At 42.8% G+C, this 20,577-nt stretch overlaps 1 protein-coding gene across 2 annotated transcripts in view; it reads right to left on the reverse strand.

Moving 5' to 3' along the window:
* The window catches only part of rps6ka1 (ribosomal protein S6 kinase a, polypeptide 1), a 94,924-nt gene that overhangs the window by 63,870 nt on the left and 10,477 nt on the right, over nt 1-20,577 (reverse strand). For both annotated transcript variants that reach the window (XM_017476429.3, XM_017476428.3), the window contains exon 2: nt 11,423-11,467. In XM_017476429.3, coding sequence (XP_017331918.1) covers nt 11,423-11,467 — 45 coding nt within the window. The remainder of the gene's footprint in view (nt 1-11,422; nt 11,468-20,577) is intronic.

Genomic DNA, 20,577 nt, shown 5'->3' on the forward strand with positions numbered 1-20,577 from the left:
CCTGTCGACCGACCGATTTCTTCATCTTTCATAGCGACAGGCATTCACTGCAGCCCTTTCATCCTTCGATGCATTAAAATTCAGGACGAGCGGCTAATGTTGTTGCCATGCTGGTTATTTAATACCATGACAACAGGACAGCATAATGGCACGCGCTAGACTCGGAGAGAAAGAGCCAGTGGGGAAAAAAGAAAAAAAAAAAAAATCTCATCGTGCCATTAACGATAAACGCTGCTCAAGTAAAGTTTCTGTGACTGGAAATGTCAAAGTTAAACATGATCTTACTCGGTAACCGCACGTTTAATGCACTATAATGTCTAGAACGATCTGTTTAATTGTGCTGACATGATGTTCCGAAACCACGATCCATCTACCGCGTGTACAGTAAGTATTTACACCCCTTGATCTTCTCCACATTTTGGACTGCTGCTCATCAGCAGGCGCTGAGGGGAAACTGGTCCGGGCTGAGGGCGAGACGGACGGAGCCGGATGCATGGCGATCGGAGAAGAAAACCTGTTCCAGTCTGAACGTGACTTGAGACCGAGTCCTTCCAAACACATTTCCGACGCTACCACGGAGCAGCTCAAAACCAAGAACCTCAATGTGTTTGAACGAGCCCAGACCTCGACCCTGTGTCAAGACTCGAAAATAGCTGTTTACTGAGAGTCTCTATCCGATCTGACAGAGCTTGAGCAATTGGGCCAAGAAGAATGGGCAGAAATATCAGAACCCAGACATGAAAAGATGATCAGAGGCATACCGTAGAAGTCTTGCAGATGAATGTAATTACCACGTTCCGACCCAGGGGGTGAATATTTATGCAACCAACATATTCCTGCTATGGTTAATTAACCTCTAGGTCACAATAACGGCCAAATGTTAGACATATTGTGTAAATCAAAGGGTAAAAAGTGATTAAATCCATGTCAATTCCAGGTTCTAACACTACGAAGTGTGAAAAGGTAAAAAGAAGGGGAATACTTACGCAGGAATGAAGGAAGATCTTGCCATTTTGTGGGCAGATATGGAAAAACCAGTAAAGAATACCCTGAATACATTTCACTGCTTGTACACCATTGGACAGGGCATCATTTGGGTCACACCTTGAGTCTCTGCAAACGCTTTTTTGCCATCGCTTTAATTTCAGCATGCACACTTGCTTGTTTTTCCTCATCTGTACGTCGCTTTGGATAAAAGCGTCTGCTAAAAGAACGAACAGAAACGTGAACTGCTCTTCCCATGGCTAAAACCGAGAGAATCGTTAAGGGAAAATAAACTCATTATAATTTCATATCTTGTAATGAAGTTTTTGGAAATTGTTGCGAGACGAAAATTTCATATCAAGCTCGAGCCTGCTGCAGTATTACTGAAACTAATTTGTTTGTATTAAAACATCTCTTATAAAGAAACAAGGAACAGGAAATGAAGTGAATAAAACTGCCTTCTGGGGGAATAATAGTCCTTCTGAAAGCTGTCGGTGTTTCGGCGAATCCAAGATGGCATCGTTTACATTCATCCAGTCTGCTGTGAGTGCCATGCAGCTCTGGCAGAATAAACTCATTTCACAATGAAAGCTTCGTCAGTTTAAACAATCGCCGGAAAATAACATAACTCAATAATAACTTTCTATAATGCCCTTCTATAACTCGCTCTCTCTCCCTCGTATACACACACATACATTAAATATATATATATATATATATATATATATATATATATATATATATATATATATATATATATATATATATATATATATATATATATATATATATATGTACACATATATTATATATGTATGTCTGTGTGTGTATATATAAAATGTGTGTATATACATATATATTTTTATATAATGTGTATATATATACACACACACACATTTTATATACACACACACAGACGTACATATATATGTGTACATATATATGTGTGTGTGTATATATGTATATGTATCTATATATATATGTGTGTGTGTGTATATATATATATATATATATATATATATATATATATATATATATATATATATATATATATATATATATATATATATTTTATATGTATGTCTGTGTGTATATATAAAATGTGTGTGTATATATATATATACACACATTATATATATATATACATACATACATACATACATATACACACACACACATACATATACATACATACACACACATACATACATACACACACATTATATATATATATATATATATATATATATATATATATATATATATATATATATATATATATATATACATACATATATATATATATATATATATATATATATATATATATATATGTATATATATATATATATATATATATATATATATATATATATATATATATATATATATATATATATATATATATATATATACATATATATATATATATATATATATATATATATATATATATATATATATATATATATATATATATATATATATATATATACATATACATATATACACATACACACACACACACACACACACACACACATATATACACACATACATGCGACACACTCATATATACATAACCCACGTTAAACTTTCCCACTTACCTGCATTCTTCTGTATTTATTTAGTTACTACATTCAACTCGATTTTATTTCAGCTATAGAGTCTGGTTGAAGTGCTAGTCATGACATCCTGGGCCTTTTCCTCAGTCAGATGACTTCTGCGTGGGGTTGTCATGTTATTTTGAAGGCTGAAAGCACGGTCACGGCTCATGGGTACGACCTGGCCACTCCTGGAAGTGTTCTACAAGCTGAGAACCTTTCGCTGCGGACTAAATCAGGAGTAGGCAAGAATCTTTAAATCCTGATATTGCGGATTCCGCAACTATTCGACAGATTAATTCTAAATGATTGTTCAGTTTTAAAAATAAAATAAATAAATAAATAAATAAATAAATAAATAAATCACACTGTCTGTCAGTGTGAAGAATGATGTACTGTAACAAAATCCTCCATCTCCATTACGTTAACGTCACCTCAGTGATGTCCACGCCCACTCTGGCCAACCACTGACACTTTTCCACCGCAGGAACTTTATCCAAAGATTTAAAAAAATAAACAATAAATTCATTTCATGACCGGGAATCGAACCCGGGCCGTGACGGCGACCGCGCCGACGCCGGACCACCGACTAGACCACCGGTTCGGCTGCAGCAAGCTCTTTCGTTACTGTTCAAAGGTCTGTGTTCCAAACAGAGCCTGCGACGCGATTACAAGACTAACCGTACAACTGCACACTTTTCGACTACAGGAAGGTTGAGAGTTCAAGCCCCGGCACTGCCAAGCTGCTGGTGTATAAAGGGAATAAAAATGTACAACGCTCTGCATAAGGGCGTCTGCCAAGTGCTATAAATGTTAAAGTGTCCTAACTGTAGAATGTTCAGGGAACACTAAAGTAGTAGCATCTGGCTAGTTTAACATTTCAGTCCATTAGCTTGGTGACCTTTGACCTCTGAGTCACTTAGCGACAGTGCGCGTTGCTGTTCAGTTCGTCGTCAATTCAGCCACTGTGTGCCGTGTGATAAAGTGTGTGCTCCCTTTCTGAATGAGATTATGAATAATAAGCGAGACTTTCGCTGGCAAAAGGACTACGGCAAGCAGACTAGACATCAACATTAGTACACTCTCGTGTGCTCGTGTGCACACACACACACACACACACACACACACACACACACACACTCTCTCTCTCTCGCGCTGTTCTGCAATAATACAGTATGATAATTGCAGGACTCGGGCCAGTGGGTGACTAATGCCGATTCCGGCAATTTGAGCTCTATAACGTAGAAGACTAAAGCAGATGCATGTTGCTCCTTTCTGAAATTATACGGGTGATCTCATTGAGAAGAGACGCTGCAGCCAGCCGCGCACTGACACTGCGGCGCACACGGCTATAGAATAATAATAAAAATCACTGAGCCCTACTGTTTATTTTCCCCCCCAAAATACACCACAATGAATTTCTTACATTTTCTGCGAGATGTTTATTTAGCATTTCTTTTGGAAGGAGTCTCCAGTGTCAGCACTTTAAGCATTAAGACTGTTCAGAGGTGTTCTCGCTTATGTCAGGAAATAACTTCCAGAAAACGAAAGGTCATGATAAACCGATAAGAAGTGTCGTAGTGGTGGGTGATGGAACAAAAATAACGCATCACGATACGTGAGGATTACATGTGAGGGACACCTGACCCTCGCACCCATTTGTGGTTTGCATCTCGCGGTACGGCCTTTACACGTCTGCTCTCGAAGTCTTCTTCGAACGGTGGATTGTGATGCCTTCACCCCTGACCTGTGGCGAGTTGTTGGTGAGGTCACTGGCTGTTGTTTTTGGGTTTTTTCCTTCACAGCTCACAATATTTGTCGTCATCCGCCGCTGACGTCGTTTCATTGGCCGACCCATTCGGTGTCTGTTGCTCGGTACATCGATGGTTTCTTTCTTTTTTTTTTACGACATTCCAGATTTGTCGTATTGGCCATGTCCAGTGTTAATGCAATGGCTCTGATTGATTGTCCCTCTTTTCTCCGCTTCAAAATGGCTTGCTTTTCTCCCATAGACAGCTCTCTGATCTTCATGTCGGCTTATCCTTTTTTAACAACAAACGCAGTCTTCACAGGTGAAACTACACCCAAGAGTAGATGTTCAGAGCTATTTATTGTTCAAACAAGCAATCAAACATGACGCACCTGGGTAACAAGAAACACCCGTCTGTCACCTTCTAATATTTTTGCTACAAACTGGGTGGTCTGATACTAAAATGTGCCATGTTCGACGTCATTTAACACGCCTACATAGAAATACCAGAGAATAAAAGCGGAAATTCTAAACTCTCTTCCTATTCAGAGTTTGATTTCAAACCCGAATGTCGTCCGTCTACAGCAAAAACAAACCAACTGGCCTTGTACATCCTAGACTCCGATGCAAATCACCAACGCCCGACTGCGCAGGTCTGAACGTGTTGGGTCTGATTCAAAGCTTTGAACCCAAACACACTCTGACTGCTCCCTCCCCCCTCAGATTAGCGCTCAGACGCTAATGCTAGTGGGCATCGAGTAACATGGCAACCCAGCTGTACCACAAAGCAGTGCCGAGTGCTGAAAAATTAATGAGCGAGACTGGCTCTTCAGAGACGATGACCTCAAAAGAGATGGGCTGGAAAAACGATATCAAAGCCTGTCACACATGACCGACACACACACACACACACACACACCTCTTAAAGTGCCAAAAGGCATACGGCTGTGGAAATCAAAACTAAGAGGCCATTATCCTACATTAGAGCGTTTACAAATCAAATTTACACGAACAGAAAAAGCACTTACTACCTCTCTTTTCCCCTGGGAGTGCACACACACACACACACACACACACACACACACACACACACACACACACAAACTAATAATCCACTTCTCGAGATGATGCGAGATCTGAAACATTTCGGCAGGGTGTAGAAGTGATTTACTGCAACACTTCCAAAATCTGTAGCAAGAAATCTAAATAAATCTCTGATTTTAAAGCTGGTACATTTTTTTTTTTTTTTTTATTAAAAAAAAAAAATGTTATCTCCCAGATACGTGGGGAAAAAAAAAAATCACACACACACACACACACACACACACACACGCCACCTTCCTGCAATGGTCAAGTCACTTCTCAGCACTAATCATTTAGCACTGCGCGGGGATACTTCTCTTTAGCACGCTCGGCACTTCTCTCAACTTTCTGTGGAGCTTCGTGTCATAAACCAGAGGATTAGATCATCTTCAAACCCGATAACAAACGATTTTCAGTATAACCTGTTCATCATCTTTATCTCCGACATCAGAATCAAAACTAAAATCGTTAACATGGCTACTTCGCGCCGGCTTTCGAGAATCATAGCGGACGTGTCTGCGAATTGAGCCTCGAAGCTGAAGGTTCGGATTAATCCCCTCGGACGGCGGCTCGGACGAGAGTTCCAGCTGTAACGTAGATCGCGCGTTTAGAGTAACGCGCTCGCTTTCATTCTTGATCGTTTCTATAGTAACAGCTCACTAGCGGAGACTTGGATGGCAGACGCACCGCATAATCTGCTGAATAATAGATGCCTTAAAAAATGATTTAAGAAAGGAAATGATGTTCGGTGTGGGTTTTTTTTTGCGAGATGTTGTAACGGTTACGGACGGAGTCTCCGGCGTCGGCGCTTTGGAACGGTCAGGAAATCTTCCAACGCGGGAGAGGAGTCTGTGCTTTCCGCTTTCTAGGACCACGTTAATCCGGATGAATTTGAAAACGCATCGGTCTGGCCTTCGGTCCACGCGGAGATGGCGCATCTGCCCGGTGAAAACGGTGCTTTTTCGGATGGAACGCTCTCCCGAGTGGGTACGTTTGAAAATGCAGGTTTTCGCGTCGCAGTGTGGACGGAGAAAATGGAGACGTTCGGAAACCAAGACAAAAAACAGGGTGGGGGCAAATACTTTTTCACAGCACTATACGTGTTGCGTTTTTACTGAAGCAAAGAAAGGTTATCCGACACTTTTCACCCATGTGAAAAACTAATTGCCCCCTTAAACTGAAAATCTGGTTGTGCCGCCTCTAGAAGCACTAACTGCAACCAAACGCTTCCGATAACTGGAGCTCAGTCTTTCACTTACTTCTAGCACTTACTCCTATATGCTTTGGATCGTCGTCTTGCTGCATAATCCAGTTGCGCTTGAGTTTCAACTGACGGACTGAAGACCGGACATTCAAGGCTCTGGGTTACTGATCGGAAGTTCGGGGGTTCAAGCCCCAGCACTGCCAAGCTGCCACTGTTGGGCCCTTGAGCAAGGCCCTTAACCCTCTCTGCTCCAGGGGCGCTGTATCATGGCTGACCCTGCACTCCGACCCCAGCTTCCTAATATGCTGGGGTATGTGAAAAAAAAGAATTTCACTGTGCTGTAATGCACATGAGACCACTAAAGACCATTATCATTAAAGCATCCCCACACCATCACACTTCCTCCACCATACATAAATATACCAGTTAAATACATGCGTATTATTTCTTACATTTTGCTGAATGTGGAAAGGACTTCTTGCTCCTTGTCTGAAAAAAGTTACGTCAACCTGATGTTTTTTTAAAAAAATATATTTTACCATGATTATTTTAAAAAGGGAATAAATAAAGCTTGAATTCTTCGGTAAGAACGTCTGGGCTCTGGAGACACGTGAGGCTTTAGATTTTCTCCAGGATATTCTGTAAACACCAACACCAGCCTGAACATCGAAAACAGGAACTCTGCCGAGCAAACGGACACGCTTTCGTGTGTTCACCTAAACATCCGGAGACCCAACAATGTGCAGGAAGCGGCGGCGGAAGGCGTGCGTCCTATCTCGTTTCATTTGGGAGAAGAGCAGACGTTTGTGCCTTGCAAAAGAGAAAACTGTTTACAAACATATGTATGGACTTTTTCTTTTTATTTACTTTATTTCATCAGTAATCATTATTATTTACATTTATTTGGCCAATGCGTTCGAACCGAACAGGTGATGGTTTAGTCTCTGGTTCTTTAACAGCTGCAGGATTTAAACCTTAAAATGTTACATCAAGTAGCGTGAAAATGTCTTTGTCGTGATATTTAAAAAGACTGAGCATACACGCCATACCTCCTGCTGATTTCGGTTGGGTCTTCCCTCAGCAGAATACACACACGGTCACATTACTGGGCAGGCTTTTACAGCTTTTATTCTCCTAAATTAGCTTTGATTGTCGGTATAGCCTTTTTAAAAATGGCCTTTTTTTTTTTCATCTCTTTCCATTATTAAAAAAAAAACAGACTTTTCGCTTTAATGTAGTAATACTATATTGGGAGCAAGAGACAGAGAGCACAGTGTATAGGGGGTGATGGAGTGTGTGTGGGCGTCTCATTAGTAGTCACGACTGTGGCTCCGTTTCTCTCTCGGGCGCGCACACATGCGCACACGCACATGCACACAGTGGAGTTCCACACCACTCAGGCCCAGGGCTACACTCAAGTGTTTTATGGTTAAAGCACACCATGCACTATTTAACCAGAACACTTGTGTGGAAGATAACGGAAGCGTGGCCGCGGTGTACGTTACTAAAATAGGTATGGACTCTGTGTAAGCTAATAGTGGAGGCGTGGCTTCCCCATATTGCTAATTATAGCGGCGTTAGCTATGCGTGTGGTAACGGTGGAGGCGCGGCCCCCGTGCGTCCTAACGGCGGAGGCGCGGCCCCCGTGCGTCCTGGAATGAAGTGACCCTGGAATGAAAGAAAGAAAGAAGGAAAGAAAGAAAGAAAGAAAGACATTCGGTCTTGCAGAGGTCTAAATAAGGAGAAGTGTAGAGAGAAAGCGGAACAAAGAGAGATAAGGGTATGGAGAGAGAGCTGGGGTGTGGACGTCTCGTCGTCTCATGTGTCATAGTCATGGCTGGGAGATTTACAGAGATAAGAGAGCAAGAAGAGGGCAAAACAATGAGGACAAGAGAATATTTCATATATAAGGCGGCAACGATGAGCACAAGAAACGCAGAAACGGCTGTGGAATTTTTATCCTGCAGCTTTATTGAAACTCAAATGAAGTCGAGATGTTCGTTTACAATGTTTGTGACTGGCCAAATGACCATTTCTCAGAGATTCGAGTACTCGCACCATTCTCTCAGCCACGGCTGAAATGTCCAAAGAGAGATTCTAGCGAAGAGGGGGATGGGAGAGAAAGCGTTCGCGCGAGAGAGAGAGAGAGAGATAGAGAGCAAGAGAGAGCTACAGACAGATTATTTATCCACCCAACTGAAAAGGCCATTTCTAAAAGGTCAGGCAGCACTTCAAAACACCCAAACGTACACACGTGTTCAAACACGCTTATGAAATCCCAGAGGACTCCGAGCTGCGGGGAGGGTTAGTGGCAATGAAGCCTCCTTAAAACTGGATTACACGTCCTTTTAACTAAATGTCTGCGTATACAACCTGGCAGCCGGCTGGATCCTGCGGTTGTTTAGAGTAAACGACACTACAAGTCCTCGTTGCGCAATACCAACATAAATAACCAGGGCAGAACACTACAACGTATAACTGTTCCCTCAACTGACTAAACAAACTAGCGCGCGTCAGACACTATACTGTACTTAACAACTGCTATAGAGCGTCATTGAGTACTTCCTGGTTGTACTATGACAGTTAGTGTGAGGTCATGACAACAATCAAGACGACAGCCAAAAGGTTTAACAGCGCCCGTCAGTGGGAAATCGCTACACGTCTTACAGTCCGAAGTGGAAACCGGACGGACGGGGATGCTTCACGTCTGAAACGCCTTCGAGTGCAGGTCGCATTCCATCCTCCAGATGCACACAGGATGTGCAGGCGAGGGTGTGATCACAGCCACTTGATTTGCCGCCGCTTCCGTACGTGAACGTCACGCGTTACGTATAAACCAGCCTGTAGGGTCGCACGTTCCTGATCGTTAACCGTACTGCTCTTTTGCGATACGGATAGTTTTCCTATTGTGTGTGTGTGCAGCACTAGAATATATCCGATTTATTTATTTATTAACCATCACAATATTCCCCTTTGTGATCGTGACATCGCAGACGAACGACACACGCTTGTCGAAATGTTCGTCTCGGCTGCTACAGATGAATCCTGATATTCATACGAAATAAACAAACGCCGCCAATTTTAACCCTCTATGCAAACACGCTATTATTAAACGCTCACTAACACACTTTTAATAGAAAACCGGACTGCACAGCTTCAGGCTTCTGCACCAGCAGTTCGACACTCATCACTTCCGACCGCTGCCCACACTATTCTCATCGACCCCAGTGTCCTGACCTGCCCCTCAGGCCTGCCGTGTAGCCTAGACACAATTATACATGTGGATTCTTTTCCTAAACCAACAAATGAATGGATTCATTAACTGGAACAGAAACCGAATCAACGAGCTCTTTCGATTCAATCATTTAATCAGTTACACCCTGGTTTATTTTAAATCGTCCGATTAAAAAAAAATTCATAAATAAAAACTTGAAAAATCCTACCTCTTAGCAACGGAATCCAAGTGATTTCATCCGTTAATTAAATTAAAGTACTACTGTTGGTTTATTTGAAGTTTCCGATCAAAAATTAAAAGAAATGAAATGGTTTTAAAATCCTCGTTGGGTCACAGAGAGTTCTGGTAATGAGACCATCTCGAACTTGCTCATTAGGGATCCAAATCTAAATCCGTATCTGGATTTATTATTATTATTATTATTATTATTATTATTATTATTATTATTATTATTTTAAGTCTGCTTTGTGACAATATCCACTGTTTAAAGCGCTTTATAAATAAAAACGCTTGCATTTTCCCATTTGTAAGTCGCTTCGGATAAAAGCGTCTGCTAAATGAATAAATGTAAAAGTAAAAATGAACTGAATTCATGAAAAATGAATACCTCTTAGCAAGAGACACAGAATAAAACTCTTAAATGTATGCAATTAATTACTTCTACGGGTTGATTTGCATCGTTCTATGAAGCAGTGAATTAATAAATAAAATACTGAATAAAAAGAGATTTTTAATTAAATACTTCATTGCTTTATTTGAATCTTTCCACTAAATAAAAATAAATAAAATACTCAAGAAGAGATTTCTAATTAACTACTAATTAATTAATGGTTAATTTAAAAAAAAAATCTTTGTAATTATTTTTTAATCTCATGTCTCAGCAAAATAAAAGGAATAATAAGTGTTTTACTGCAATTATTTCATTTAGTAATTAATCCTTTTTTTTTTAAATTATGCCATTTTAGCAACATACACAGAATATAAGGGATATTAAAATTAAACAAAGAAACAAAAAATGCAAATTTTTTAAAAAAAAATCTCACAGAAATCATGTCTCATATAAATCAAACCAAAACCAGCTAAACTGAACGTGACCGTGTGAAAGAGTTACAGAACGACTCACTCACTACTCAATATACACTTTTTATTTACACCTATTTAACAGCTTATACCAAAAAAATTATAAACCCCAGCACGTGTCAAAACATGTCTTGCAGTTCTCACACACACACACACACTTTCCAGAAAGCCTGATAACCTGCTGTTAAAATGCAGAAAAGAAAATGGAAGAAGTCCTAACACGCTGCCCTGAGACACTCCACTCATCACAGAGCCAAACCAGGTAGGAGACAGAGAAAGTATTTATTTATTTAAAAAAAAAAAAAAAAAGACAAGATTTCAGATTGTTTGTGTGTATTGTTAAACTCCCACAGCCATCATCACAAAACTGGACCGAGCTCAATGCAAAACCACAACCATGGAGACCTCCAGAGTATCAGTATCTGAATTGTCAATGAAGAACAAGTGTTTTTGGAGGGTTTTTTTTGTTCATCTTATCTTACCTTGACCCCTGGAGCGACCCCATCTTCAGCTGTGCTTTGTCCATTCTGGGGGGAAAAAGAAAGAGACATTTTTCAGAATACCGGTGTTTATAATTGCTGACGTAAAGGTGTGTTCGGCATGCAGACACATGTCTAATCATCACTAGTGGCACAGCAGGATCCCCTCCCCTCCCCCCAGCTCAGCCCAAGTCCTCTGTAATGTCCATATTGTATCGGATAATAAAGAAAAATATTACAATGTGCATAAAACTGTTCGCTCCACCTCGTCCACCTGCGCCACTGAAAAAAGAAACCGGTTTAGAAGACAAATCATAAATAAATCATCTTTAGCTAGCCTACTCGACGAGTTAAAGCTCAGTTATATGCGTCTGGTTGCCTGGAAACACAGCTGTATTAGCTAAAAAGTGGTAACCAACAATGTATTGATGTATAGACGACTTAGCCAGTCGTCATCCTTTCCTGCTGGAGTGTCTGAGGCAACAGAACGTCATGGTCAGAGGATCACGAGTTCGAATCCTGAAGAATGCCCCGACCGTACGTGGCTGGGAGTCCGAGAGTGCGAAGAAAGGGTGTGGTCTGTGGGTGAGACGGACGGTTTTACTCTCTCCTGCAACAATCACTGGCCAATCACATGGCGTCTGTGAGCCCATGTACGAGGAAAAGGGCGGATACCGCTTTCCAACGAGTGTGTTATGCCGCTTTGTGGCACTGCAGTTTAAAAAGATGCAGTTGGTTGGCTTCACGTGTCTGAGGAAGCACGTGCTCGCCTTTCACCCTCTCCAGTTGGTAGCAGTCATGTAGCAGGGGAGTGCTGGCGAGTGGGTGAGAACTGGCAGAACTAGCAAACTGGAAGAAAATGGGGTCGAGACAAAGTCAGCAAGACATCTGCCAACTGTGGTGCCAACTCTGTCTGTGAGCGGAGTCACTCGCACTGCAGTTACAGCATCAAGGCGCGTTACATCACTGTGTAGCACATTTTATATCAACATATGTACATACCAAATATACATTTGTATATACATAAACATGCGAACATACCATATATACACTTTTTTTGAATGTTGAACATGGGGGAGGGGGGGGGCTCTGCTGACTATTCAATCAACACCACAGTGTCTTTGTGGTTAGCACATTTGCCTCGTACCACTGGGGTCAGGGGTTCGATTCCTGCCTCCGCCCTGTGGGTGTGCGCACAGAGTTTCATGTTCGCCCCATGCCTCAGGGGTTTCCTCTGGGTACTCCAGTCCCCCCCCCCCCCCACCCAGTCCAAAGACATGCACTGTAGGCTGACTGGAATGGGTGTGTGAAAATAAATAGAGAGAGAGAGAGAAAACAGAGCAAGAGAACGGGTGGGAGAAAATGAGAAACACAAAAAGAGTTTACAGTTGTGGCCGAGACACTGGAGAGCAATTTAACGCGCAATAAAAGCGGCATTAAAGAAGGCTGTTAAAGCCGATACACTGGCACGGTACTCGCTACTCAGAGCGACCCTCTGCATGATGACTGTAACGATGGAGCTGGGGCAAAACTCCAGTATAGTAAACGCCGTATCTGTGGAGTGTGTGCGATTACCACCAACGAGAATTTCGACACGCTTTCCTGCGCCGAGAAACGAACGAGAAACCTGTTTACTACAAACTCACTTCCAACAGAAACTCAAAGGAAGATTATCTGGATCGATTCCTCGTAATCCTTCCACTACTTTTACAGAGGAAAGATTTTGTGGTTGTGTCTTAATAACGTTATGCATCACAAAATCTTCGGGAAAGCAGAGGTACCCACATTTGCTGCAAGTCAGATAAAGTTACAGAAGAGCACGTAGAAGTGTTGGTAAGCCTTTTTCCTCATGAATGTCCTTTAATGAGAGTGCAACGGCTGCAGTTTTGAATTGACATTATATGTAGGCATGCACTGTAAACATTTAACGGCCCACTTCTAGTTCAGTTTGGAGTAAACAGGATTTGTGGGCTTTTCTCAATGCTGGGAAAATGTGGAAAGTATTATCCATGGCAATTCCATATACACTACAGATGCAGTGCATTAAATATGCTGGTGTATTGTAGTAAATTCCTCTACACTGTTGGCTCAAGACTTTATAATTCACGGCCCACAACGTTCCAAACTTGAAGGTACATCAAACTCCCGGACTAGAGGACACATGGCCCATCAAACTCCCATAACCCAAGGGCTCCAAAACAATGGAAAAGTCCAAACTCCCAATCCTGAGGGTCCCAAAATTCAAGGACCCCCTAATTCCTAAATCCAAGGGTTCCAAAACTCCAAACCCTGAAGGCAACCAAACCCTCACATTCAAAAGGTCCCCCCAAACCCTCACATCCAAAAGGTCCCCACAAACCCTCACATTCAAAAGGTCCCCACAAACCCTCACATTCAAAAGGTCCCCACAAACCCTCACATTCAAAAGGTCCCCCACAAACCCTCACATTCAAAAGGTCCCCCACAAACCCTCACATTCAAAAGGTCCCCCCAAACCCTCACATCCAAAAGGTCCCCCCAAACCCTCACATCCAAAAGGTCCCCCCAAACCCTCACATCCAAAAGGTCCCCCCAAACCCTCACATCCAAAAGGTCCCCCCAAACCCTCACATCCAAAAGGTCCCCCCAAACCCTCACATCCAAAAGGTCCCCCCAAACCCTCACATTCAAAAGGTCCCCCCAAACCCGCACATTCAAAAGGTCCCCCCAAACCCGCACATTCAAAAGGTCCCCCCAAACCCGCACATTCAAAAGGTCCCCCCCAAACCCTCACACTCCAAAGGTCCCCCCCAAACCCTCACACTCCAAAGGTCCCCCACAAACTCCCAAACCTTGAGTCCCTAAATATGAGAACCCCCGAAACTTAACGGAGCCCAAACTCCAAAACTTGAAGGCCCTCAAACTCCCAATCTTGAAGGCCTCCCAAAGTGGAGGACCTCCAATCTCAAGGCCCACCACACTCCTAAACTGAAGCACACCCAAACTCGAGTGCCGCAATCTCTACTCTCTACTTAGATCAGCACTGCAAACCTTCAAGGCACTTAAAACTCAGCACAGGCTGAGATTTATTTGACAAACCCGTGCTGTATCCATGGCCGCAGGGGAAGGCTGGCCTCTCTGAGGTTCAGCAACCACACCCACAGCACTCTGAATCACTGTAGGTGTGTCAACGTTTAGTCGTTACATCAGGTCTCTACTTGTAACCATACAATTGAGACAAATGATCTTCCAGTATCATTAAATATTAAATTGTCATTGTGCATGTGCTGTTAGTTTTAGTCTCTTTCAGGCCCATGCTGCCTTTCTCGAGTTTTAGATGCAAGTAAGGCACAAAGAGTTTCTTATTAAAACACATTCACTTTAGTAAGAAATTCCTAAGACAAGAGGAAGCGCGGCGTCAACCTTCTTTCATCCATGAATATCAACAGCGATTGGCCAAAGCATAGCGCATGTCCTTCAGTGTTTCAGAGACATTAACTGGTACAGGCAGCAGCCATGTAGGATCAGGAGTGGACAAATCAGTAGCCTGTGCTCCCGAAACAAGCAAGTTTTAATGTCCGGGCTGATTTTATTTATTTATTTATTTATGGTAGACAAGTACGGTCAACAACAAGAAAAAAAGAAAAAATAAACTCCACTCTAAATTGACTTTCACGAAACATCATTTTTCACTTGGGATGTACCCTATACGGCCAAAAAGTTTGTGGACACCTGACCGTCACGCACGTATGTGGTTCTTCAAAACTGCTGTCACATAGTTGGAAGCGCACACCTGTACAGAATGTCTCCGTGTGCCGTAATATTACAATTTCCCTTCCCTGAAACTGAGCGTCCCAGACCCATTCCGGCCCCTGTGCACAAAGCAAGCACCGTGAAGACACGGTTCGCCAAATTTGGAGAGGAACAACTCGAGTTTCCTGCACCGAGCCCCGACTTCACCCCTTCTGAACACCTTTGGGATGAACCCCAGACCTCCTCGCCCAACATCACTGCCTGATCTCATTAACGCTCTTGTAGCTGAATGAACACAAATCCCCACAGCCACGCCCCAAAACCTAGTGGAAAGCCTTCCCAGAAGAGTGGAGCACATTAAAACAGCAAAGCGAGGAATAAATCTGGAATGGGATCTTCACCAAGCACATACGGGTGAGGAGATCGGGTGTCCACAAACTTTTGGCCGTAACGCAGTACATATTTCTAAATCTTCTGAAATGACATCCCGTGGCCGAGGCGTGATCTGATCTGGCTGATGGAAGAGCTATTTTTACTAGACGGCTTCATTAGTGTCTAAGGATGACGCGATGCTCGGTGATGGAACCGAGCAAAATAGAGTGTAGCACAACGCCGGGATAGAATTCTCTTGCAAGCACGCTACGTCACCTCGCAGTTAAGAACATCAAGACAAACAAAAACGCTAGCCAGATACAGACTCGAATAACGTCTTTCGAATGATTTCTTATCGAGGGCGCAAATGTGATGTGCTACATAATCATCTCGTTTTTTCCTCTTAGTCCGTATTAATGCACTTAACTAACCCGTCATACGTTACTACATACATCATGATCGTAACACACACACACCTTCCCAGCAACACTGCTGCTCAGTAGACCATAACTGTGGATATTTACTGCTTGTATGAACTAGGGATGTCACGATACCAAAAATCTACTAGTCGGTACCGATACCACCAAAAGTACACGATACTCGATACCACGGTGTGGTTTAATAAAATAAAAATTAAAAAAATTAAATTAAAAACTCTCCTGGAGGACATCCTCCTCTGGCTGATACTGGCAAAGAGAGAGAGAGAGAGAGAGAGAGAGAGAGAGAGAGAGAGAGAGAGAGAGAGAGAGCGCGAGACGGGGATATGTTAGTTATCAAACACGGTCTTTAAACCTAACATGGTGAACAAATTATATTATAGAATTCAGGCAATTTTACTGGGGTTATCTCATACAGTGTAGCAAGTAATAATCTGGAAAGATCTTTGTAATATCACCGTCTAAAACTGGATTTAAAGAGAAGCAAATCAGTAATTGAATCACAAGAAAATGAATCATACGTAAATGAATCACATGAAAATGAATCATACGTAAATGAATCACATGTGAATGAATCATACGTTAATGAATCACATGAAAATGAATCATACGTTAATGAATAAATAAATTAAAAGACAAACACTGTCTGACAATGAGTGGAGGCTACAGTGGAGGTGCACTCCTAAACGCGCACGCACGCACACCCCCACCCCTTATACTCGGAATGCAAGCATTAGTTTAAATTCTCTGATATGGTGTCAGGACAGAAAGATTTATTAAAAGCATGAACATGTGAGTAATTATTAGTGACATTCGGCTACATTTAGCTGACAGGACACGGGCTGAATGGCGATGCATGGTGGCCCATTAGGAGGTAGTTTATAACACTACAATGTGTTCGCGTCTTTAACAAATAACTCGCTCTCGCAAACATTACATGGAGCGTAACGTTAGCTGGTACCACGGCAACAATGCCGGCTGCCTCAAACAAACATAATATAGGACCTGTCTTTCAGGTGCTTCGCCAAATTCCAGGTGTTTCCACGCTTTGTTTGAAATGAACGATAGCATCGGTTGCACACCGGCTTCGGAGCATCAATTATATGTTTGCTGTCATCCGCCTCGAATGCGAAGTGTTTCCATATTCCATACCACATTTCCTCGCAACGAGTCGGGGCGGAGCTAAACTTCTGTAGTTTTTCCCCGTGTGCTTGTAGGTGTTCTTCTTCTTCTTCTTCCTCATCACTTGTGGACCGACTAAAACACTTGCACGTATTTGCTGCCTCCTTCAGTTCCGGAAGAATCGCAACCTCGGTACCGTCATTAAATCCGGTACCTACGCTACGGCACCGTCAGGTTTTAAGAAGGTTGGTACCGACTTGGAACTGAAGTATCGGTTCTCGTGACATCCCTAGTATGAATACACTGGGTGACGCCGAGGTGAGAAATTAGCATTGTAATAGTGAAACATTGTGGAGCAGAGACATGAAGCGCCGCAAATGAAACCCTGACCATGAAATCTGGTTGCTAATTATTCATGTCAGTATTTTGGGGGGGGGGGGGGGGGGGGGGGAGGTTTTATATTGTATTCTCTCCAGATAGAACAGAGCAAGCGACATTTGTTAGACAAAACCTTTCGGAAGACCCCGCACTCGCAGTGACTTGATGCAACAGAGTCACTGGTTCGGTCACTCCTGTTCAGTTAGAGCTGCCAATCAGCACAGAGAGAAGGCAGACCGATCCTTAATGTAGGGCTGGGCGATATGACAAGCATCTCATATCGGGATACTTGAGGATTCTTCTCACTCGTCCACTAGCGGGTGCCCTCGGCCGCCGCGCTCGTCCACTAGCGGGTGCCCTCGGCCGCCGCGCTCGTCCACTAGCGGGTGCCCTCGGCCGCCGCGCTCGTCCACTAGCAAACAGTTAGGATACATTTGATTGGAGTTCAAAATGGGCAAAGCATAGCCATTCCTTTTAGCAGGGAAGATGTCGGACATGTTAGTCATCGAGTTCTGGTTGGTCATCGCCACTCACATTTACAGCATTATTATTATTATTATTATTATTTACAGTAGCATTATTACAGTATTATTAGTAATCCGTTGTTTCAGGCCAATATTGTTTCAGTTGATTTCGCAGGTAAGGGCTTCAAATGCTCGACAGGTGTACACGGACAGAGTGAGAACATGGCTAGAAGAAATAAATAAAGAAATAAATAAAATAAAAAGGCAAGCCACTTTATAAACGAATAATTTACACAGACATCACCGAACTGTTTTCATGCTCTCCGTTACAGACTACACAGCCCTCCTGCTGTAGGCAGCGATAATTCTACAACCAGGCATTTGACAAAACATCATTTTCAACGCAGAACGCTCGATAAAATCCTATTTTTAAAAGGTTTTTTTGCTTTCAGACGGTAACGCGGAGGCAAACAGGGAAATGGGGAGGTTATATCTTTATAAAGAGCCTGAAGAGCCTGAGCACTGGGGAGTTCTCTCGGTCTTCTCACTCGCTCTGTACACAGGTCGATACACTGTCGAGAAGCACCTGTAAGCGCTGATCCGAGATCGGAATCTGATGATGTATGCATAAGGAGTAAGTCAAAGCATAGAAAAAGAGAATAACGTATAGAGAAATATAGAAAAATCAGCGACGGGGCGGTGTGATGCGGGGCGGTGTGAAGCACTGTCGATTATTACTGACGTGCTTCATTCCGTTTGAACCACAGCAATTTACCAACAACCCCATTTTTCTGTCTTAAAGAACGCCATGGTGCACATTTGTAGCGGTTTATAGTCATGGTTAATGTTGTGGAACATCTCCGGGACAAGCTTGGAGTTACGTTACAGCAGCGATGAAGTGTGGTTCCCTCAACTGTTCCCTCATCAGCTAGCAGAGTTAGCAAGTCACCTCCTAAACGTTCCCAGATAACAAAGCTCCAGCCTGACCTCTGGCACTGGGGCCTCCGTCCAAAAACGCTTAGAAAAAACATTCCCTCACACAAAAAGCTGCACTCGCAGAGCGAGAGGAATAGAGAGAAAGAGCGAGAGAGAGAGAGAGAGAGAGAGAGAGAGAGAGAGAAAGAGAGCAAGAGAGAGAGAGCAAGAGAGAGAGAGAGAGAGAGAGAGAGAGAGAGAGAGAGAGAGAGAGAAAGAGAGCAAGAGAGAGAGAGCAAGAGAGAGAGAGAAAGAGCAAGAGAGAGAGAGAAAGAGCAAGAGAGAGAGAGGAAGAGAGAGAGGAAGAGAAAGAGAAAGTGAGAGAGAGAGAGAGAGAGAGAGAGAGAGAGAGAGAGAGAGAGAGAGAGAGAGAGAGAGCGAGCATGAAAGAGAGAAAGAGCAAGAGAGAGAAATAGCCTGAAAGAGAGAGAGAGAGAGAGAGAGAGAGAGAGAGAGAGAGAGAGAAAGAGAGGAAGAGAGAGAGGAAGAGAGAGAGGAAGAGAAAGAGAAAGCAAGAGAGAGAGAGAGAGAGAGAGAAAGAGCATGAAAGAGAGTAAGAGCAAGAGAGAGAAAGAGCCTGAAAGAGAGAGAGAAAGAGCAAGAGAGAGGAAGAGACAGAGAAAGCAAAAGAGAGAGAGAGAGAGAGAGAGAGAGAGAGAGAGAGAGAGAAAGAAAGAGCCTGAAAGAGAGAGAGAAAGAGCAAGAGAGAGCAAGAGAGAGAGAAACCGAGAAAGAGAGAGAAAGAGCAAGAGAGGGAGGGAGAGAGAGAGAGAGAAAAAGAGAGCAAGTGAGAGAGAGGGGTAAGGGGGGGTAAAGAATTCAAGGCTACACTGAAAGAGAGAGAGAAAGAGCAAGAGAGAGGAAGAGACAGAGAAAGCAAGAGAGAGAGAGAAAGAGCCTGAAAGAGAGAGAGCAAGAGAGAGCAAGAGAGAGAGAAAGCGAGAAAGAGAGAGAAAGAGCAAGAGAGGGAGAGAGAGAGAGAGAGAAAAAGAGAGCAAGAGAGAGAGGGGGGTAAGGGGGGGTAAAGAATTCAAGGCTACACTGCTCAATATCTGAAGCTCATCCTCACTGATTCCTTTCAGAAAGAACAGGAAGACACACACACACACACACACACACACACACACACACACACACTTTATTCTCGCAGATCTTCAGGGCACAATAACAGCATGAAAGCAAAGGTGTTACCGTGGTAACAGCACAACCTGCCAGGAGGCTTCACTATTCTTTACTACTACAGGACTTTGGCCCGTGTCTAATTAAACACAACGTGACAAAGTCATGGCACAACCCTCTTAAGCAGATAACTCACTGCACACTCTGGCTTCGCACAAAAGAAACCGTTTAAACTCCATTAACTACCCGGAGCGTGCTGAAAAATAAACACTGAATCATTTCTCATCTCCGCATGAATCAATTACGGCTACGTTTATATTTAAAAAAAAAAACAAAAAAAAAAAAAACAAAAAAAACATCTCCTTACAGAAAACTTCATCGTATCAACTATTCGACATTACTCCACGTCCCTGTGAACGAGCGGTTACTATAGAAACGTTAACATTCCCATCGAGCGCGTTAAAGTCGGCCTGTGATTTGAGTTACGGTAGCGGAATCGACAGAGCTGCTGGGACAGGAAGTGAAGCGCTCGGAAACTGCGCGTTTTATTTCACGAGCT

Source organism: Ictalurus punctatus, chromosome 9 (assembly GCF_001660625.3).
Source record: "Ictalurus punctatus breed USDA103 chromosome 9, Coco_2.0, whole genome shotgun sequence".
Lineage (NCBI taxonomy): Eukaryota > Metazoa > Chordata > Actinopteri > Siluriformes > Ictaluridae > Ictalurus > Ictalurus punctatus.